General features: G+C 51.3%; 2 protein-coding genes across 2 annotated transcripts; both read right to left on the reverse strand.

Annotated features, from left to right (window-relative positions):
• Positions 1-1171: 1171 nt before the first annotated feature.
• Positions 1172-10007, reverse strand: UQCRC1 (ubiquinol-cytochrome c reductase core protein 1). The gene is made up of 13 exons (XM_071439682.1): positions 9876-10007; positions 9380-9520; positions 8865-8951; positions 7736-7865; positions 6793-6991; positions 6152-6231; positions 5893-6008; positions 5343-5486; positions 4439-4599; positions 3388-3473; positions 2848-2936; positions 2207-2282; positions 1172-1391 (listed from the first exon to the last, which is right to left on the reverse strand). Exons 1-13 carry the CDS (start codon positions 9945-9947, stop codon positions 1327-1329), a joined length of 1446 nt encoding a protein of 481 aa, XP_071295783.1. The 5' UTR covers positions 9948-10007; the 3' UTR covers positions 1172-1326.
• Positions 10008-13060: 3053 nt separating this feature from the next.
• SLC26A6 (solute carrier family 26 member 6) lies at positions 13061-18737 on the reverse strand. The gene is made up of 19 exons (XM_071439686.1): positions 18595-18737; positions 18156-18301; positions 17949-18059; positions 17507-17679; positions 17264-17428; positions 16984-17136; positions 16717-16799; positions 16477-16624; positions 16256-16369; positions 16073-16150; positions 15846-15941; positions 15617-15723; positions 15459-15528; positions 15214-15306; positions 15003-15107; positions 14321-14497; positions 14148-14202; positions 13745-13866; positions 13061-13665 (listed from the first exon to the last, which is right to left on the reverse strand). The coding sequence occupies exons 1-19, from the start codon at positions 18720-18722 to the stop codon at positions 13642-13644; spliced, it is 2148 nt and encodes a 715-aa protein (XP_071295787.1). The 5' UTR covers positions 18723-18737; the 3' UTR covers positions 13061-13641.
• Positions 18738-21637: the final 2900 nt, after the last annotated feature.

Here is a 21637-nt window from a genome sequence, read left to right on the forward strand (position 1 = left end):
CAGCTGCTTTTCCAGAAAAACAGAGCAATTTGGAAAGCATCCGTTGCTGAGGGGTCTGAATGTGTTCCTAGAATAAACTAGAGAGCCTGAGGAATTAATTACTCAAGGAAAACATACATTCCCAAAGAGATACCTCCAAAGAAGAAAACTTGTAGGAAATGCTAAGCAAGGATCTCTTTCCTTGTATTTCTCACCAACTGCATAACACTTTGGAAAATTAACCAAGAGGGGAAAATATATAGCAATGGAAGATAAAAGAGGATTACAGTCTGATTGCAGTCACAAAACCAAGACAGAACCATTTACTGCTTCCACAAGGCTGGAGGCATAAGTGAGCTTGTTTAGTTGTTCAGCCCTCAGTGCACTAGTAACAAGCCAGAGCTTGTGACAATAGTTAAACCCAAATTGCATCAAGAGCATTTAACAGTTTCAAACTTGCCTAGTATATGCAATGGGCTCAGACACACTGACTCTCTGATCAAGAATCCAGATTCAGCACAAATTATTTAGTACACTGGATTAGTCTCAAGTGTAATGACTAACTCTGAGAAACTTCTACACTATTTTTAAATCTCCCTTGTCAGGGCAGAACCTGGAAATTAAATGAGAACCTCAGAGACATTTATCCCAAAGAGAAAAATCAAACAGGAATACCTTGCAGCTTCCAAGGGTAGCTGTGACAGGCTAGTGCCACCTGGTGGGAAACTTCTCCATCCCCCTTCTCAGCTTTCTGTTCCATGTTCCAACTTCCCAGAGGCAAGACAACGGAGTAACAACCCGTTTAACACCAAAAAGGCAGGGCTGGGTAGCTCTTCCAACTACTCAGACCTAGAGATTATCTTATGGGTACAGGCCAGTAAGAAGGTTCTCAGTTATTGCCTAGCTGAGCCTGACTGCATGGAGAGTAAAAGAGGAACGTGTAGTCCAACACCACCACTACACAATAATCTCTGCTCATTGCTGAGCTGGTTTACAGATAACCAGGAAGCTTAAGATGAGAGGTACCACATCTCCATATAGAATCATATAGGTTATTATAACATAGCCCCTCTGGACAGATGTTAACCTATCAACAGCTCCAGCTCCTTACATCCCATCTCCCCAGTTTGGCTCTTAAGCACTGTCTACACAAACCACCCAGGAAGAACAGCTGACTACCAGCAGAACCAACTCCACATAGGATGTATTTATTTTTATACATTTAACACAGAGAAGACAGCTGCTTTGAATGGACTCAGCTTGCCCGTGGTGCCCAGGACATTCAGAGCCAGAGGGAACCTGGCACAGTCCACAGCTTCATTATTTCCAATCTGCAGGCAACACATCCTAGAGACGGACCCAGTACATGGCACTGCGGAGGCGGTTGTAATCCAAGAGCTGCTCAATGGGACCTGAGTGAACAGAGTAAAGTTACTTTGAGACACAGTTAAAATATCCCTCTACAGTTTCTTATGGTTTTTACAGCAGATGGTGGCAGAGCAGCCTGTGCTTGCAATCATAGCAGCTCTGCACAAAACCAGGCAACCACAGCTCAAATTTTCATCAGGAAAACTAGCAGATACCAGCTCCTGACAGAATAAGGTGTTTTCTCACATTGCCCCACAATGCTCAGTACAGCTCCCATACAGGTATCAAATACAGGGAACCACCAAGTCATTTCAACTTCCTGCTCAAACACTGTCTCCCTTTTCCAGCCTGCTCCACTTTGAAGGCCAGAGGAAACAGCTGCAAGGAGGAGGGGAATTCTCAACACACAGGAAGGAGGCAGCAGAGCTGAGCTGCTTAGGCAGGTTTTCCGAAAGGAATTTGTCCTTGGCCAGACAGACATGCCAGAGCAGCACAGGAGAATCAGGTCCCTTCACTTCCCTTACATAAACCACCCTGACCCCAGGGTAAGGACACCTGGCAGATGTGCTGGGCCCGCACCCAGCTACAGGACTCCCAGTCTTAGTCACAGCTCCACAGCAGGCAGAGGTGGGAGCACAGCCAGCAGCTCACTGCCACTGCATCTCCATCACCTGCAAGTCTGATCTCGTGGCAAATGTGCCTTGGCACACCTCATGTGCACAGGCAGGAGGGTATCAGTGAAGAACCAGAGTGGCTTAACGAGTCAGGACAGACACATGAGGACTGCCTGTAACAATTCCACTCAGCTCTCGCCCTGCCTTGTTTTTTAAGTGTGTACTCATTGTCACCTACTACTCACCAACTGCTGCAATTGCCGGGCATTTGTCATAGATGTATTTACTGCACACATCTCTCACCATTTTTGCATCAACGGCCTAAAAAAGATCCAACAAGCAATTAATGACTCTTCCAGCAGATCTACACTTCTCAAAGTTGCAGCTAACTGTTGCCATTACATATCAAGATCATTAAAAGATACAATCAGACCCTTGGAGCCAATTGCATGAACTGCCCAGCTCTGCCTGCAAGGATGGCTAACCTCCCTACACAGTGCATTCTCCCTGGGGGTACAGAAGACAAGACCAAAATCAGAAGTCTTCTAAGCAATAGAGTGGCTGCAGAAATTCCACAAACTAGGTGTGGGACACCACTAGGAAAACTGTCACAGGAATTTCAGGTTGTGCTCCTTAACACAATTGTATGCCCTCTTCTTGGGATGGACTGACTCCAGTCACAGGGACACAGTGTACACTGTGTCTAAACCAGAGATTCTGACAGTTACATCAGTGTCAGCAGGATAACCACTGGACTGACTCCAGGCAGTTGATTAAGGGATAAGTAAGCCACATGTTACTGCAGTGTTACTGCAGCAGACTAAGGCCAGACAATGCTGACACCAACCACGCTCAGGTATACCAGCCAAAACAAATGGATACCTACAGAAATCCTGGCATCCCACTCCTCCAGAGGGATACGGCGCCCGTAGTGCAAGAGATGGCTTCCAATATTCTCACACACTCGTGTGGTACCTGGATGTTGAAGATATTGCATGGTCAGTGCATCAAGAAGCCTTCCAGAATTGCACAGCCTGATCATCAGCCAAAGCACAGAGTAGAAAGTCTAAGCATTAAACCCTCTGCTAACAAAGCACAGTTCTAATTCCCACTCTATGCAGCTCCAGCAGGAGCTACACGATACACAGATTTCTTTACTTGTCTCCCAAGTGTTAGAGCCAAGGCAGGCCAGTTTGAGGGTCTCAGTTCTTAGGTCACCAGCAGTATGTCACTCCTGGGAGCACAGAAGGCTGGGGTCAGCAGCTTTGACAACATGACAGGAGGAGTGTGGAGCAGGAAAAGGAAGTTCCGCCCAGTGCCTGCCAGCAGAACTGCAATCTTTAGCACAGGTCCTGCTCCCCAGGAGAACCTCAAGCAGAAACGCTCTGAAAGCTGCACAGTGGTCAATCCATCAACCAGAACATACCATCCAGCTGAGCCACCATGGCATTTCGGAGATAGTTCTTGGCTCTTGTCACTTCTGACTCTGTGGTACTGGTGCACAAACGCATCCTGGAGAAGACATGGAAGATGACGAAAACTCTTAAGATGTTTGTCTGCTCAGACAGAACATGAATTCCTCCCTTTCCCAGTCTCCTCAAAAATAAGCTGTTAGCAATACTACTTGTCTTGCAGGCTGACATTCATCCTGGATCTCCACAGAGCAGCAGGAGGCAGAGCTCCAGCACACAGGCAGGGGATTCAGCCAGCAGGATACACGCTGAGTTACACTCAGAGGTTCAGCAGCCCGGTGCTGGCTCTGGCTTGCCCAGCAGGCACAGCAGCACGTGCTGTGCACTGCCCTATCACAGGAGAGGGAAGGTGTGTCAGCCATTCCCATGCATGGCAAGCTGCTATGGAAACTGATGCTGAAAGAACAAGACAGCTCCACAGTCTGTCTGGACTCCAGCTGCTACATCCCTTCTTCTCCTGCCAATGGGCCATGTCTCTGGGGCAAGGGCTCACTCCACCTGCTCCACACAGAGTGGCTTGTAGCTCAGATGTAGCCTTGAACTGGTTCATGGACACAATAAGATGGACAGCCAGAAGGCTCCCAAACACTGGCATGATTCCAGCAGCAGGTCATTCATCAGCCACAAGAGCCTGAGCAGCAGGAACTCTGCCTGCTTTGCTCAGGCTTAACAAGACAATGGAGATAAATCTCTTGGGCACCCAGGAAAGCCTTGTCTAAGGAATGATCTCACTTGTATATAAAAAGCCCCAAAGCCTCAGTGCTAATACTTGAAAGCATGAACAAAAGACCAGAGGAGCCCTAAGGGACTAAAACAACTCCTCAAAAGCCACATTCTTAGAGATTTACAGAAACTACTTACAGGATCACTTAACCAGAATGCACATTATCAAGAAGTTCATAAAGAGACACAGCTCTCTGTAAACCTAATATGCTCCCCCAGCAGCTCAGTCTCCTACAAGAGGCTCAGATCTTGAACACCAGTTTGTGCCAAAGTTGTACTTACCACTCTCCCTGAGCACAAAACATCATATCATCTACGGAGAGAGGATCAGAAACAAAATGGAAACCAAAGAGGCCGGTGTCAGAGTAGCAGGTGTTGAATGGCTCGAAACTGTGGCAGAGATTATGCTCCACAGCAAGCGTAGCCAGCTTGCTAGACTGATTCTGTAAATAAGGAGATGCTGTCAGCCATTTAATTTTCAGTTTCCTCGCAGCTCAAATTCTTTCCCACTGAGCTGTTTTCACAAAGACCATAGACAAGACAGAGCGGAACACTTTGCTGAAGGAGAGCTTAATTTAGAGCCTTCATGTGGTCAACAGATGAGAATCACTGCTGGAAAAGCCACAGACAATGGCCTAGGAGTCCATCCAGCAGAACCACTTCCTTTCCCAGCTGCAGATGAAAAGCTGGTATGCACACCACCGCAGGAGTGGAAAAAAATGAGAAGGACAAGGTCTCCCAGCAGCAGGGGTTAGCACAGACATACAGGCCAGACATATTTCAGACAATAATGGATGCAATACTGAGGTTTTAAACAAGTTCCATTTGCTCTGCAGTGGTAAGACAAGCTTGCATCATGAGACTGTAGAGTATTCTGTCCTGCTTCCATCACCACCCCCACCAAGTGGTTAGTTGTGAGGGTGGGAACAAGCTGCTGTGAATTCACCAGCTACACCTCTTGCACAAAAGGTTCAGTTCATTTGCCGGCATCACCTCTCAAGAACTGTCCTGGATTAGCCTTGATTACACTTCTATTCTACTTTCCAGGCTCCTAACCCCTTCACAGTTGGAAGCCAACCACAACAGCCTCTCCTAAAGCACATCCACCATAATAAAAAAGCACATTCTCCATAATACTTCACATGAAAAGGCTCCAGGCTCTCCTTGTTGCACTCACAACTCTTACCTTCCCACCTCCGAAAGTGCGGTCGTAGCGCCCTATGATAGCATTAGCCACGTTGAGGACCACGTTGTCTGGATCAGCCCATCCTGGCCCCTCCACAGCAAGAGCAATATGGGCAAGGGGCAGACCATCATCTCTGGCACGGATCTGGAAAATCATCAAAGAGTGGGGGAGAACTGCATCAACACTGTGATCTGTCTGCAGCCTGCTGCAATGCCAGGCTGACAAACTGGGGCACTTGATGTTATTCCAGTGAAATAAAAGAATCCCAGGCAGAACTGAACACAAACCAGCTGTTCTGATGTGAGTTTTGTAGTAGATCATATGAGCAATAGCCCCACACTCCTAATGGGTTTGGGTCCCATCTAAAACCCAACACGTGGCAATAATCCCCAAGAAGAGAACATGGGAGCACTACCAAGATGGTGCATCATCAGCTTCTCTGACACAAATGAACAGACTTTTCCACTGAGAAGCAGCTCTAATTGCTTTCACATTCATTCCACAGCTGGGCAACAGCTGCTCATTTTGATGGAGACCAAAACAAATTTACCTCACTCCCTGTGAAGCGACAGCGCTTGAGGGCAGGCACAGAATCCCCCTTGGATGTAAAAGGTGCCCCAGTGAAGTGCTGCTTAGCTGCATCTACCAGTTCTTTGTGGGAAATACCTGGCAACGATAAAGAGAGAGATCTTCAGTCTTAAAACAGACTAATTTAACAAAATTATTTGATTTTACATTAGTGATATGAGACAAGTCTGATCACATGAAAATACTGAGGCTTCCCAGGATTACAAGGACCTAGAAGTTACCTCCAGCAGCTGCCAGGACCATACGCGGTGCCTTGAAGTGAGTATCAACATATGAAGCCAGATCTCCTCGAGTCATCCTCCTGGAAAGAACACAGAGATCCAGAGCATCAGCATCTCCAACTCTGCAGGAATGAGAGGCTTAAAAGAAGCAAGTTCACAGTGCAGAGACAGCAATGACTGTCTTGGCTGCAGGGTAACAATGCTTTTTAGAAGCAAGACTGCACTGTGTACTGTGTTCGCCCTGTGCTCTAATTCTAGAACATAAAGAACAGGAACCAGCAGCCAAGATGGAGAGTTCAAGACAGACTTCAATACAGACTGGAGAGTACTGAACCCAGACACTGAGCTAACACAAGGCCACTGCTTTAATTAGCATCCCTAGCTCTCTAATTTTTCTAACAAACTGGGAATTATGGGAGAAGGTTCAACCTGTCCCTACCAGCCTCAGGAAGGGCTTGCATGGGGTGGTTCTAAGGAATGCCTGCAGCATTACACTTTCACCAGTGCCAATGGGGAAAACAGAGTCAGGGCACAAGGAGAAGCCCACGGGCTCAGATCACCTCCATGTACACACTGCAGTCATCACTGCACCCCACAGGCTGCATCCCAAGGCTGTGCACCACATCCAGCCTGCTGCTCACTTGATGTTGTCTGTGGTCCCTTCAACGGTGTGGGCCAGCGAAGTCCCCTGGTAAGCAGTGGCATGAAGGTAATCAAAGGTGACATCTGCCAGGTTGCTGTCCATTTCCTTCAACTCCTGAAGGATGACAACACGCTCCTTCTCGATCTGAGAATCCTCCAGTGCACAGTTCTGCACAAGGTCACTCAGAAGCTCGACAGCTGCAACACAATTCCTAAGTTAGCATCCCACTGCCTGACTGCTACCCAGTGCTGCTGAAAGGAAACACACAGGAGTGAGCAAAAACCATGAGGAGGAGGGCATGCAACATAACAGAGCTGAGTGCTACCCATTCCCAAAGCATCTGGGAGGAACAAACAACACTGGTTTAGTAAGAAGGCTCCAGACCAGCTTGCCAAGCACCCTCACCAGCAAAGTGCAGACTACATCTGCAGAAGGTGAAGAGGTTTTCTTCCAGATACACACCGAATCTTCACAGAGAGTTTGTGATGCTTACAGCACACCCCATGTCTACAATAAGGCCCCTACTCAAATCACTGCCTCTGCCCAAAACCGACCCAGAAAAGGCAGCCCATGGCAGCACAGAGCATGAGAAGCACCTGCAAGAGCTGCACTGAGGACTCCTCACACAGTAGCTCTTGCTGACCTCAGTTGCTAAGCTCCATAAAACAACCACAAACTGGTGAATGCCTCCCATCTTCCCTCCTGACAAGGCAGTTCAGCCTGACATAACTGGAACCCTTGGTTTAGGGACACATGAACACACAGCCTTGAAGCACCACATCACTGCACTGCTCTCTTCAGCTACCAGCCAGAACCTCCAATTTACTGCTCAGCTTCAACTTCAGTCCTGGTCTGCTGATAGAAAAGCTGCTTGGGGATGAGAAACAGAAGCACATGCACTTACTTAACCTCCCAATCAGACTTTGCCCTGGCCATCCTACCTTTGGGCATGTCCTTGGACAAGGCTTTTATGTAGAAGGCAGTTTGCTCACGGGAGGTGTACCCGTTCAGGTGAGCTCCCAGACTCTCCACTTCCTTCTCAAAGGCTGAGCCAGGGCGCTTCTTTGTGCCCTAAAGGAAACCAGACAAACTCAGCTATGAAATGAACAAACTTCCCTTTAGGTCAGAATTAAAGCAATGAAAATAACAATAAACACTGTCTTGTGATTCATAAAAGCCAAGAGCAGGTGCACAAGACAGGAGATTTAATACCTGGTTTATTTCCTCTAGATAAAGGATGGCTGAGGTGTATTTTGAAAGACCAAGACAAACTGCCAATAAAGCTTGTGTTTATTGAAACACAATAAAGCTGCCTGAAAAAATAAAGGCTGTCATTACCACTAACCAACACAAACTCAGCAGGGAAGGAGACAACCTATGCTGAGACAACAGTGGTTGAACAGCACATCCCTGGAAGTAAACTAACAACAAGCCCAAACCAAAAATAAACAGGTTTCTGGCTATCCAAGCAGTGACATAGAGAAGAAGATAAATAGATGCAGAAGACTTTTTCTAACACAGGGCCCATCTCTTAAAGAGCTAGCTAGATGCTGTAGTTGCCTATGAAGGCACAGGCTGAACTTGAGTCAGCAAGTCCCAGGCTTAGATGTCTTCTGCCCTGTTCAGCAGACACCTGCATAATTTGAAAAGCAAGAATTGTAGCCTCTGAATTTTGCTAGTCCAGTAAGAGAAGTAAAATAAATGGCAACAGGAAATGCTGCTTTAAACTCTCTGTGCTAACCTGAGGAAAGATGCTTCATAACACAGTGCTCTATATGTGCCACACTTTTTAATTACAGCATTTTTTCCTTTAAGAGGAAAAACCAGCAAGTAGTAAATAAGAGTTATTTTTAATTTATGCATACTTGCAAGTTGCTGCACATTCAACCAATAAGCACCACATAAGTTAGATGCCTTTTTAGACTTATTTTAATACTGTGTGCAAAGACTCTAGGACTCAGATGACCTGATTTACACCCTCAATCAACAGCCACAGCCTCCAAAACGAGGGGCCAATATATGGGCAGAACATTCAGGGCAGCTGTGTGCAGACCTGGCACACATCCTCACCTTCAAGGCCATGTGCTCCACAAAGAAAGCAGCCCCGTTGGTCTTCTGGTCTTCATAGCGGCTCCCAGCCTCGATCCACACACCCACCTGGCAGCAAAACCAGCCAGTACCAACATCAGAGAGGAAAACAACCAGCATCCTAATGACACAAACACAGCAGCAAGGACAAGAAGTCTGCTCCACAGACGTTACACTACAAGAACCAAAATAAGAACAAAGTAGCAACTGTTCCCTGCACTATTTTGGCTTTTTCTCTCTCAGCTTCACCAAATCTGGTTTTGCCACAGAGATAACTTTTACTGCTCACTTACTGCTCATACAAAAGGCTGAGCAAATTTGTAGAGCACAAAAACTTGTCTAAAGACAATACAACACCAGTCTGGGTCTCCTGCTGCTGTATTAATCCCACCTGTTCACAAAGAAAAGCAGTGGGGTTTGTTCCCTTGTGGAACACCAGCTGCAGGCTAGGCAAGGCTGATTGTTTCAAATAAGACCCTAACTTATGTTAAACTTACGGTGCAGGTTGGGTGATTGGACTCCTCTGAGGCTACACGGAGGCCGTTCTCCAGGGTGGTGACCTGGGTCTCAGGGATATTCTGGAGTGTCTGGGCATAGGTGGCAGCACCTCGCTTCCTTGTCAAAGTCAATAAAGCTGCCTGTAAAAATAAAGGCTATCATCACTACTAACAGGCTGTTCCCTCGGCAGGGCCGGGAACTCAGAGGTTTGAAGAGATGGGAAACCCCAAGGGAAAAGCCGCACAAACCGGTCACACCCCAGAACCGGGCGGAGAGCGGCTCGCTAGCAAGCCCCGCACCGGGTGACAGTGACAGCCGCTGCTCCCCGCCCGCCCTGCCCTGCTCCGGGGCTCGGGGGCTCCCACCGCCCGCCGCGTCCCCATGACCTTCCCGGACGGGACACAGGCGGGCCCGGCAACCACTCCGCACCGCGGGGCCGCCCGCGGCGCGGCCGGGCTCTCCCCCGCGCTGCCCCCGCGGGGCGCGGTGACTCACGGAGGGGCGCGGGCCCCACAGCAGCGCCCGCCCGGCCGCGCTGCCCGCCCGGCACACTGAGCGCGCCGCCATCTTCTTCTTCCGCAGACCGACTGCCCCAGCGCGGCGCGCATGCGCGGGGGCGGGGCCGGGGCGGTGCTGGGCGCGCGCGAAACGGGCCGGCGGGCGGGCGCGCCCCCTGGTGGCGGGAGGGCGCAGCGGGGGGGGGCGCGGGGGCGGGACAGGCCGGGATGGGGGTACCGGGAATGGGGGTCCGGGAATGGGGATCCGGGAATGGGGGTACCGGGAATGGGGGTACCGGGAATGGGAGTCTATTGCTTACATTCAGAGAAAGAGTATTAAATACTGAAACAACCTATGGAAGGTGAAGTGGTTGTAGATGTAAAAGTCCAGTGCGTGGCAGTCTCAGAAAGGAACCCATCAAAGCCCTTTAAATCCCAACACACCAGCTGTGAGTTGGCAGTGTATGCCAGCTCTTACCAAATCACAGCAAACTGCAGATCACAAAAAGTGGCAGGTCAGATACAGAATGAAGCAACATGCATCAGCATCAACCCTGGTAAGTGGTATAAGAAATGACTGTATTCTTATTGACATTAGCAGAAATTTCAATGAGTCTCTGAAAATTACAAACTAGGCAAAAAAAAAAAAAAAAAAAAAGGAAGGGGGACTGATGCCTACTGTGGCATAGTGTTTCCTAACAAAAATTTTCAAAATGTAAAGATTATATCATCCTTTAATCTGAAGGAAGGCATTAAAATTACAGTTAGGAAACGGCATGAAATGCTAGAAATCTTAGTCAGCGTACTTATAGACAGATATGCCACTGATACACTGTGAAAAATGCATGTATTTTATGATTGGCTTTCACAAATAATAAAATGAATATTCTATGTGTTGTGTTAGAAAGTAATGCTGTATTAATTCTCTTAAGTAGTGTGTTAAATATCGTTTTAGGTTATAAAAATTGTTAAAATAGAAACGATGCTATGTAGGATACTTTTTTTTAAAGAAAGGACTCGCAGCGAGATAGCAGCCACAGGACACCTAAATCTTTCAGAGAAGAATTTATTGCCCTCTTATCAGAAGAAACGAACTTCTTCCCACCTCGAAGGTGCTGTTAGCATTCAGAGGAAGAAGTTGATGCTGACCAGATAGAATCCTGTATTTGTATGGAATTTATGCATCATGTATGAAGTGTATGAATATGCAACAGGCTGTTGCTTTTAAGGGTTAATCCTTTGTTAACGTGTGTCCTTTTTCAGGCTCGTGTTGCCCAGAAAAAGGTACCCGGACGTCTGTAACTCTTTGTCTTTATTGTCTCATATTGTCCTAATTCAATTTGTCCAAATTATTATTACTCTAATTGTATTACTATTTTCATAACCATTTTATTACTCTTAAACTTTTAAAAATTTTGAAAACAAGTGATTGGCTTTTTTAACATACACTGAGAAAATGGACACCAATGCAGCAACATGGTACTAAACCCCAGAAATGTCCACTGCTTCACTGTCTGGCATTTCATTAATATGCACAGAGCAGCTCTACAACATTTCTCCTGATCCCCTTTTTGGCAAACCACTAGTTTCTTCAGTGCCAAGATTTTAGGTACATGATCTTAGTGATACAAATCTATGCCCTTCAAGTGAAGCATATTGTGGAGAGAAAATCCTGCCTGAGATGTTCAGTCATTCTATTTTCTAGACAGACTAAATAAAAAGAAAACCAAGCTATAGGATTGTGTACTTGCTATTACAAAACACCTGCTGGCATCTGAAAATAAGCTAGCAAAAAATCAGCATAAATGGCACTTAAAGCAAACAGCCCTTTGAAGAGAATAATGGTGTGATAAATAAAAACAATACATTTCCAGGCTATTGAGGTACTTCAGAAAAGGATTGAGAGCAGAGGCTGAACTAGTGGGAAAAGATTAGAAGAATCCCAAGAAAAACATGACCAAAACTCCTGAAAGATATGGGCAACTGACCTGTTTAAACCTTCAGGAAATCAGCAGCCAATAAATTTAGAGAGACAATTAAACTTGCAGGTAATGTGCACCTTCTGCTCCTTTTTCACCTGTCAACATCACAGGGTGAACTGTGACCATGGAATCACGATATTTTGGATTATATTTTTAGCTTTAGGAGAGAAGTACAGCAGCTGAAGTACCTATTACTGATGTGATACCCAAGATTTGACACATTTCACTCAAGTTCAGTCACAAGTATTAATACTAAGAGGATAGGATTGGTCTTTTGCATTGCACTCTTCTTGTTTTACAGCCTGCTCTGATCCTGGTTAAAGTTTTATAATTAGCTTCTCTCTAAAAAGGAGGAAGTCAAATTAAATTTCCCTCCCTATTGGTGGAGGTTTCATATTTTGTTTGTAGAGCCCAAAAATGGAACTGAAACAAGCAGGAAGGACTGTATTTTAAGTTTTATGTCCTTTAAGACCATCTCAGCCTACAAAGAATATTTTGTTTCCCCCAAGACCAGATGCATGCCATTTAATCAAACTTTCTTGTAATAAACCCCAGTTAATACAAAATAGTCACAAATAGCAGAAACACTTATTTCACCATTTGGTGAAACCAACCTTCTCACCGTCTTTTGGGCTGAGCATAATCTGGTAGCTGAAGTAATAAACTTGAGAACATAAATCTCCCTACTTCTGAGAAGCTGCTGACACAGGAACCACCCAAGCTCTGTGACTTTCTCTTTTACATTCACTAGTCAAGCTTAGAAGCCTAAAGTTGACTGGGTCAATCAAAGACTAATACTAACCTAGACAGAGGTCTATGAAAAGTCCAAAAATAATCTGAGTTCTTCTTAGACAATGAGAAATGGAACCAGAACTACCAATCTGGTTCCTTGCAACATATCCCTAAAACTTATTCCCTTCTATTCTTCCTTAATGCATAGCCACGGGTACAACCAGGAAAAGATGAAAGTTATTCATGTCAGCAAGGGAAGGATCATAAAGAACTATTCCTATTAATCATCATACAGGCAGCAACTCTATAATTAAAGACACAGAAACAGAAAAAAAAAAATTGAATGAATGCTAGATATTGAAATTGTGGAACCAGCCTTACCCCTGCCCCCCAAAACCCCGTATCAGCCTTCTCTTGGCTGCAAGCACTTGCCCCTTTGGTGTGGGTATGACTGCAGCCAGCAGGCACTGGTGGCTCCCTAGTCAGGCAAGGAGGGTGCTGTGACCCTTCTGAGGATGAGGATCCCTGCCCATATTGCTACCCAGAGCAGGTGATGGCAAGAAGTGGCAGAAAAGAGCCACAGGGAGGGTGCTGGGAGCCCACCCACAGGGAGGCCATTCCCAGCACTGCCAGGGTGCAGCTGGGTGGTCTGGCCCAAAAGTACCATTATTGAGGAAAGGGCATTCAAACCAACCCTGGTGAACACCATGGAGCTTTATTCATGATGCCAGCCCGCTGCTGAGAGCAGGAAGCCTTTGGTCCCTCCATCACCCCCAAACCATGTCCTGGCCTGGTGGGGCAGGCCGTGCTGGGCAGTGTGGGGGCAGCAGGCAGCCCCTCGGTGTGACAGCCAGCAGCAGCTCCATCCTCCAGCAGCAGCCCCATCAAAGCAAGGCTCATGGACAGGGCAGAGCCCCAGTACTGAGAGTCCAGAGGGGCTGGTGGGGATTGGGGCATCTGGGCCCCAGGGTGGGTGAGTTGCTGCCATCAGGGGGGCAAAGCCTTCCTTGCCCACCCGTCTCCTGGGGGAGATGTCTTCCTCTTGAAGGGCTACATTCTGGTGCCGTGCTCCACCTGAGGGGGCAGATAGGGAGGGGTTGGTGTGGCTGCCCTCTCCATCAGCATGCTGGGGACAGCAAGGCTGGGTGCTCACCGAGGCCTGTTGCCGCTCCCTGCTGATGTGCACCACGGCATCATGCACCGAGGGGAAGAAGGAGTGCTTGGTGATGGCTGAACTGAAGAAGTTGCCTCGCTCCAGCTGGGCTAGGACAGATACTGTGTGGAGGGATAAGCATCTAAAGTGATGGCACCCAGCTGAGCCCCTGTCACCCACCTGCAGCAGCCTCCTCCCACCTCCTGTGTTGTGGGGGACACCAGGGTCACCACCAGGGACCCAGCTTCAAAACTCAGATTGGATCCATGGGATCCAACCTGCAGGACCCATCCCCTGAGGAAACCCTGGGGGTGGGAGCACCATGGAGGGACCCCCCAAGCTATCAGCTGTGTGGCCAAAGGGGCACACAGACAGGGCTCATGACTCTGCAGATCCCCCTCACCTGGGCAGCTGGCAATGAAGACGTCCACTTCTATCTCATGGAAATCCCTGAAGATCTGCAAATGGGAACATTTTACCCAGAAGAGGAATGGGCAGCAGCCATCAGGGCACCCCACAGGGCCCCGGAGACACCATCAGTGAGGCTGCTGTCCTGCCTGCTCCCCAGCCCCTTACATTCTTCAGGATCTTGATGGCGACAGTGTCCACGAAGCTGATGGGGCTGAAGTCCAAGATGACAGCATAGAAGCTGGGCTTGGGCAGCCCTAGGCTCTGCAGGGTGGGCTCTGAGGGTGCACTGCTCTCTCCTGCACTCAACTCAATCACCGACACGCCTGGGCCATCCTCTACGTTCTGGGGAAGGGAAGGAGACCCGGTGTCAGCAGCACCCTGGTCATGGCTGTGTTCCCCCAGGCTCACCTTGGTGAGGCTCTTTGGCCGTATGAGGGCACAGGCAGTGGGTGGCCACAGGAGTGGGTGCCCCTCTCACATCTTCACCAACTTTTGGACTCTTTTCAGATGTATCAAAATCCCTCTCCCCAGCAGCACTCTGCAGAGCCAGGCTCATTATCTGGCGCCAGGCCAGCCTTTGCCCTTGCTCTTAATTCTGATTAACTTGCAAAAGGTTAATGACTTGGCAGCTCCAGCACATAATCATTAACAGCCCAGCTTTCCTACCAACCTTGGGTGGTGTGACTCAGTTCAGTCCCAGTGCCTTTCTCACTCATTGGCCCTAAACTGAACTGGGAACAGTGTGGGCCACCAAGCCCCACCAGTGCACTGACACAAATGTCAGAGCTGGGGAGGGAAGAGGTGCAGGATATCACTGGAGGGGTGGTCCCCTGCATCAAGGAAGCACCTTTTTCCTCTTTGCCTTTTCCTTCTCCAGTTTCTTCTGCTGTTTCTTCAGCTTCTTGAGGGCCTTCTTCTTCTTCTCAATCAGGCGGTCCACATCAATGCCGCTCTGCAAAGCAATGTGGCCCTGTGTCCCCAGCTGCCCCAACACCACCCTGCTGCTAGCAGCCAGGCAGGAGACAGAGGAAGCACTCTGAGGCTGGTGGCTCTCCTACCTTTTTCTTCAGGGCCTCGGCGTACAGCTCCACATTGGCAAAATAGATGGTGGAGGAAGAGCGGAAGATCTTCACACCAGGGACCTCCTGTGCCTGGGGGCAGATGGGGAGGGTGCTACCCCAGCAATGGAGCCACCTGTTCCCCTCCCCTTCCCCCCACCAAAATGCCCCCAGCCCCTTTTTCCAGTGAGCTTTGAGCTGCCTCCCAGTGCGGGCAGCTCTTCCGCCATGGCTGGTGCTGTTACCATCTCATATTCCACCACATCCCTGTAGACATCGGTGTCGGAGATGCGCCCCAGGATGGAGTAGTGGGGGCTGCAGGGAGGAGAGCAAGGGGCTGAGGTCAGCACAGGCTCCTCCTGCCCTTGGGACGTGGCACAGGCCCCAGCCCCGGGGTACTCACAGCTGGGTACGGAAGATGACCGTGAGCAGCCCAAATGCCACCGAGGCCGCCAGGCCGATGTCCAGGTTCAGCAGGAGGGTGGCTATGAATGTCACAACCCAGACCAGCTGGAGAGGGGACACAGTCAGCTGCAGCACAGCCTCTCCACTGGCACCCACAAGCCTCAGGGAGGGTGGAGAAATCCTCTCCAGGAACAAGAGCACAGCCCCAGGGCTGGCCAGCACCTTACCAGGTCCACCTTGTTGGACTTCCAGAGAGTGCTTAAGTCCTTGAACTGCTTGAACATGCCCTTGAGGTTGGCAATGATGATGGCAGCTAAGATGGCCTAGGAGAGAAATCTCTGCAGCTGTGAGGAAGCTGAGGACAAATCTCTTTGCTGTTCACTTACCATATCACCGTGCCATGGGACAGGCACAGGTGAGGGATGTGACACTGGGGCTGTGGGACTAGATGTACCTTGGGCAGGTCTCGGAAGAGCTCTCCAATCTTCAGAATGGTCACCAGGATGACCAGGGATGCGATGACACCAGCTACCTGTGCAGAAGGAGAGCAGGAGGCAAGGGGTGAGCCCCCACTGCTTGCTGTGCTGCCTGCCCTTGGTTCAGCCCCAGAGAGGGGGGCAGCGCTGCCCAGACCCACCTGGCTGTTGCCCCCTGTGCTCTCCTGTACCAAGCTCCTCGACATGGAGCAGCTGATGGCAAAACACTGGAAGAATCCTCCTAAGAAGTTGCAGAGACCCAGTGCAATCAGCTCCTGCAGGGACAGAGCAGTGGGAGGGCAGCACCGTGCTTTCATCTGCCTGCAAGAAGGGCAAGATTAGCTTTCACCCAGGGTGGGGGTCCTGTGCCTCAGAGCATCACCTGGTTGCTGTCCACTTTGTAGCCATGTTTCAGGGCAAAGATTTTGCCCAGGGAGATGCAGATGGCATAGCCTACCACAGCAATGGCAAAGGCATTGCCTGCCACCTGCCCAAAGTAGCTCATGTTAGGGACCACAGGTGGCTTCAACCTACATTCAAGAGAGAGATGGGGCTCAAACAGGGGTGCTGTGGGCAGCATGGTGCCCTGGCACAGCCCCCTGCACCCTCAGGCCCTGCTCACCCACTGGGGATGTTGCCCACCACGGAGATGCCAAACTTGTCTTTCAGGTTGACCCCATAGGAAATGCCAGTGGAAACGATGATCTGGGGGAGAATGACTGGAGTGAGGCAGGGTCTTCCTGCACAGGGACTGTGGTGGAGGAACACATGCCCTGGAGCTGCACTTGCCAAGGAACTCAATCCCACCACTCCCCACCCTGAAGGGGGCAGGGATGTAGCAGGGATTCCTGGCTGTGTCGCCACAGGAGGCTGGGGCAGCTCTGGGTACCGTGATAAGCTCGATGGGGATGGGCATGGGCAATTTGGCAGCAAACTTGTGGTTGAGCTCCTTCACAATCAAGATGGCCACCATGGCAATGATGGCGGTCACCAGGGTGCCCACATTGGTGTCTGGCAGCTTCTTGCAGAGATCGATGACAGTCTAGAGAACACAGGAGGAGGGAATGTGCTCAGGAAAGCAGATGCCTCCCCAGAAGGTTTTTGGAGGCCTCTATGTGCCCCAGAGGTGAGCACCAGGGGTCTTTGGGTGCCAGCAAGCCCCCACTCACCACAAACAGCGAGAGTGGCCCTGAGGCCTCGCCTTGGGAGATTCCAAAAACATTTTTGAGCTGGGAGACGAGGACATGCACAGAGGCAGCAGTGGTGTAGCCACGCACCAGCGGGTCTGAGAGGTAGGTCACCACAAATCCAAACTGCAGGAGGCCCAGGGCCACCTGGAAGAACAGATGGCAGAAATGACCCACAGGTTACAGTCTCCTGTTCTCTGCTACACTAGGTTGGGACCACCTTACCTGGAAGATACCCGTCAGGACAGTGATGGTGGCCACCAGCTCCACCCTGGCAGCATCACGCATTTCCTCATCAACCGTTGCATTGCTGCCATTGATGGACACCAGGAAGTTCTCACTGGGCATCAGGGACTCTGTCAAGCTCCCAATCATGACAGAGATTACAGCAAAGGGACCTGAGAACAGGTACAGTGTGGGCAGGGAGCCCAAGGTGGGCACCAGGACCTCTCTGAGAGGACAACTTAAGGTGTCAGCTCCTCTCTCCTTAGGCCAGGCTCAAAGCACACACACTGTACTTTGGCTCTGGCTTGGCCAACCCCCTTCTTGGTGGAGCAAAGTAAAGGCAGGAAGGGTTCCCCCAGCTGCTGATGTGGTAATGCTGTGCCATGGACATCCTTGCTCCCTGCCCACCATTGCTGTGCAAGCACATGGTCCCTCAGCTCACCCACGGAGTTGTGCCTTGACGTTCCAAAGAAGAAGTAGAGGAAGACGGGGTAGAAGGAGGAGTAGAGCCCTGTGACCGGCGGCAGCCCAGCCAGCAGCGCATAGGCAAGCCCTAGAAGGTGGAGAAGGGAGACATGTCACCAATGGCCAACCCCTGACCACCCCAGCTGTGGGGGGCCCCTGGCAGCCTGGGCATGGCATCACTCACCCTGGGGCAGGTGCATGATGCCCACACTGAAGCCTGAGACGATGTCACCCAGGAGCCAGTCCTTGATGGGGTAACGGGGCAGCCAGCGCAGGAAGGGCAGGAAGCGGAACAGCAGGGACTTGGCAGCAGAGCCCGAGCATCTGCTCCTGGAAGGAGCAGGAGCTGAACTTGAGCACAACTGCAGGGGGCTTGGGGACATCAGTGAGGGTGGATGAGGCCCATGGGAAGCAATGTGGGACCATCAGCTCCATGCACTGGTGGCTGGTGTCCCTCCAGGCAGGAGGACAGAGTGGGCACATGGGTGTCTGGGCATAGGGAAATGAACCCCCAGGTCTGCAGCTCCCTGTGGTGGCGGGGCTGGGGTGCAGCATGGGGCAAGGTGGGGCCCACACTGTGTGGGGCAAGGTCCAGGCACATCCCACTGGCCACATGGTCTTACCTGGTCTTGCGGAGATAGCCACGCAGAGAGGGCCTGGTGGGAGGTTTCCTCTGTGCCACCTCCTCCAGTTCAGCCTCACTCAGCACCTTGTGGGGCCCTCGGTGGCTCAGGGCCATCTCTGCTGCCATGCCCACCTGGCTCTCTGGAATGCCAGTCCACTGCAAGGACACAAGGGACAGCTCAGCCGCATTCCCACAGCCAGGGGCATCCCATCCACCCTGAAGCCCCTCCTCCAGCTCCCCTTGCCCATGGAACCATCCCACCTGCCAACCAGGTGGGCAGGAATGGCCCTGAGGATAAGCACCAGCTGAGTTTTGGGAGTCCCGAAGCAGCAGCACTGCCTCAAAATGGAGAGCAGTAGGCAGTCAGCAGGTGGGCAGGGAAGGTTTTGGCAATCAATGCTGCCCACTCCTGCCCCAGAGCAGCCCCATCCACCCCACTGAAATGCACGGGTGGGGTCTGCCAGCAGAGCTGCCTTGGGGGGCTCCCTCTCCACCTGCCCACACAGGACCCACCTCGGTGCAAACACCTTCCCCTCTGTGAACTGCAGCAAGGCAGGGCAGTGGGCCAGTGCAGCTGCTGGGCAGAGCCCTATCCATCCCACAGCCCCATCTGCAGACTTTGTCCCTTTACACATGAGAGAAGCAGGAATGTGAAACCCCGGCAAATGTCATGGCTCACCATCCCTCCAACAGTGCCCTCCCTTGACCCCTGTAGTGCGGAGTGGGATAAGCCTGTGAGCAGAGGAGCCAGGCTGGGCTGAGGTCTCGCCTTTCCCAGGGCTGGGATGGTGGGTCTGAGGAACCCCTGTACAAATCTACAGCTTGTGCTTGCTCAGGGCTCGCTCTGAGAGCTGCACCATCATTCCAAGCCCACCCAGCTGGTGGCCTGATCAGTGTTAAGGTGCTCATCCACTTGCAGCTGGACCCACAATCCCTTCCCTGAGTGCCTGGGGCTGTGCCAGCCTGAGCTCCTGTGTTACCCCAGCCCTCCTACCTGATGTGCTCAACTTGGTCAGGAGCCACCAGTCAGGCGTGTGCTCAGCTTCCTCCTATTTATTAAAACCAGCCAGTGATCTTTGAGACAGTGTTCCTTGCCTCCTGCCCTTCCTCCTGCCCTGCCAAGAAGCCACCCCGCTTCCCACTCCCATGGATGCACAGCACCCACCATGCTCCCCTTGGTGCCCTGGGTTCAGCAGCTGTGGCAGACCCAGTACTGTTCCACTGTGCCAAGAGCCATCCCCTTCTGGGGACTGTCTACCACAGTCTCAGCTCCTGGTCTCCAGCTCCATCCAGGATGCTGCCATGCCTGACCACCCATGTCACGTGCAAGGCAGGGGGCTTCTTGCCACTGGGCACAACCTGGTGCCACCCTCCTGCCAAGAGCTGCCTCCCCAGAGCACTGCTGTGCCCCCATGGCTCCCATGGATGTCTGCTCCCCAACCCATGCCCTGGAGCAGGAGCTGTGACCAGGACAAGAAGGCTTACCCAGAGCCTCTGGTCATGGCATCCAGGGTATTTTCCCCAGACCCTTGCTTACCTGCTGGAAACAGGTGTGCTATGCTCTGTGGACTACGCTGGTCTCACACAATTTGCACAGACCCAGCTGTTATCTTGTTCCAAAGGTCCCCCGCGGGCGCTATAGTCCCACTGAACCCATCACACCTCCCCGGGCTCTATCACAATGTAGAATTGGTTACCAGGAATTTCTGAGTCACGTTTGGCCCAGGCCCACGGGGACACGGCAGCGGAAATCCAGGCTCAGATTTCTGACTGGAAGCAAGGTGTGATGTGAAGGCAGTGGGCAGGGCCAGGCATTAGAGAATCCTGGGTCCCCGGCATGGTGGGATGGGGCTGAGAAGCAGCAGGAGCGGTGACATCCAGGACCACAATCTCTGGAGCTGGAGCAACTTGTCTCCATCCCTGGTGCCTTGTGGGGGCAGCCTGTGGCCACCTTGGCTCTCTCTGTGGTGAGCAATATCCAAGTCCCACAGCTTTCAGTGAGGCTGAGCCTCTTCCCTCAACCCATCCCTGGCCCTCCCTGTCCACCCTCATGCCCATCAGTGGTCAGGTAAAGGCATGTCCAACACAGGCACCCACATAAAACTGCTGCCTCCTCGTTTATCCACTCCTTATCATTTATTCACTCCCCCAGCACATGAGAGGTTATCACAGGGCTCCTGCTCCAAAGCAGATAACACCCCATGCCATTTATTGCCTCTTTATCACTGCTCCCTGTCCCCGCCCATGCCATTCTTTCCCTCACTCCAGCCTCCAGTCCCCCACGTGCACCCCAGGCTGGTCTCTCTGCCTGTGGCCCCCCTCACCCCTCCAGCCCCCCAATGGCTCTCCCTGGCCCTCACCCCCCAGCCAGCCTCTGGCAGGGCTGCAGGGCAGGACACAGCTCCTGGCACTGCCAGCACAACTCCTGAAGGCTGCCCTGAACTCCCTCCCAGCAGCTCAGGTGACAGCCCCTAGGGGACAAAGGGATGACAATTGATGGTGACCCTTGCTCAGGGTGCTGTGGATCAATGCTGCCCTTTGCTTACCTGCTATTTCCTCTTCAACAGGAGGGGAGGACAGAGGGCACCAGGATCATGTTCAGCCTTCTCTCCCCACACTTCCTTCTCCTTGCTGGCAGCCAGCTTGACCCTGCTGAGGTCACGCAGCCTTTGGAAAATGGATCTTCTTCCCTTAGCCTGGTCAGGCTGGGGGTGCTGGCAGCTGCCAGGCACGAGCCCCACAGCTCACCACAGCCACTGTGGCATTGCAGCCCTGCCAGCCAGGCCTGGAGCCCCTGCACAGCACCACAGGCAATCCCAGCTCTGGGTGAACAGCCTGCACACAGCCCAGTTCAACCACCTCACCTCAAGTCCCCATCCCAATGTCACCTTGCCTCAGGGCACAGTGACTCCCAGGCAGCCTAGGAACTGGCTGTGAGCTCCTGCCCAAGCCCCCTCCCAACACCAGCTCCAGCCCAGGTGCTGCATCCACAGCCCCAGCCATGAATCCCCAGCAGAGGGAGAGACAGCACAGAGGCCAGC

Source organism: Agelaius tricolor, unplaced genomic scaffold (genome assembly GCF_023055355.1).
Source record: "Agelaius tricolor isolate 1412-34295 unplaced genomic scaffold, bAgeTri1.0.p SCAF_14, whole genome shotgun sequence".
Lineage (NCBI taxonomy): Eukaryota > Metazoa > Chordata > Aves > Passeriformes > Icteridae > Agelaius > Agelaius tricolor.

What these genes read in the sequence shown, in the direction of transcription:
- SLC26A6 (XM_071439686.1), bottom strand. Translation starts at nt 18,722, where the DNA reads ATGGCAGCAGAGATGGCCCTGAGCCACCGAGGGCCCCACAAGGTGCTG. An exon ending in GTCAAGGCACAACTCCGTGG is followed by an intron (nt 17,680 to 17,948) that starts GTGAGCTGAGGG and finishes ACCTGTTCTCAG; the next exon opens with GTCCCTTTGCTGTAATCTCT. An exon ending in TCCCCATCGAGCTTATCACG is followed by an intron (nt 16,800 to 16,983) that starts GTACCCAGAGCT and finishes ATTCTCCCCCAG; the next exon opens with ATCATCGTTTCCACTGGCAT.
- UQCRC1 (XM_071439682.1), bottom strand. Translation starts at nt 9,947, where the DNA reads ATGGCGGCGCGCTCAGTGTGCCGGGCGGGCAGCGCGGCCGGGCGGGCG. An exon ending in TGGAGCACATGGCCTTGAAG is followed by an intron (nt 7,866 to 8,864) that starts GTGAGGATGTGT and finishes GGTTTCCTTTAG; the next exon opens with GGCACAAAGAAGCGCCCTGG. An exon ending in AGTGGGATGCCAGGATTTCT is followed by an intron (nt 2,283 to 2,847) that starts GTAGGTATCCAT and finishes GATCTTTTTTAG; the next exon opens with GCCGTTGATGCAAAAATGGT.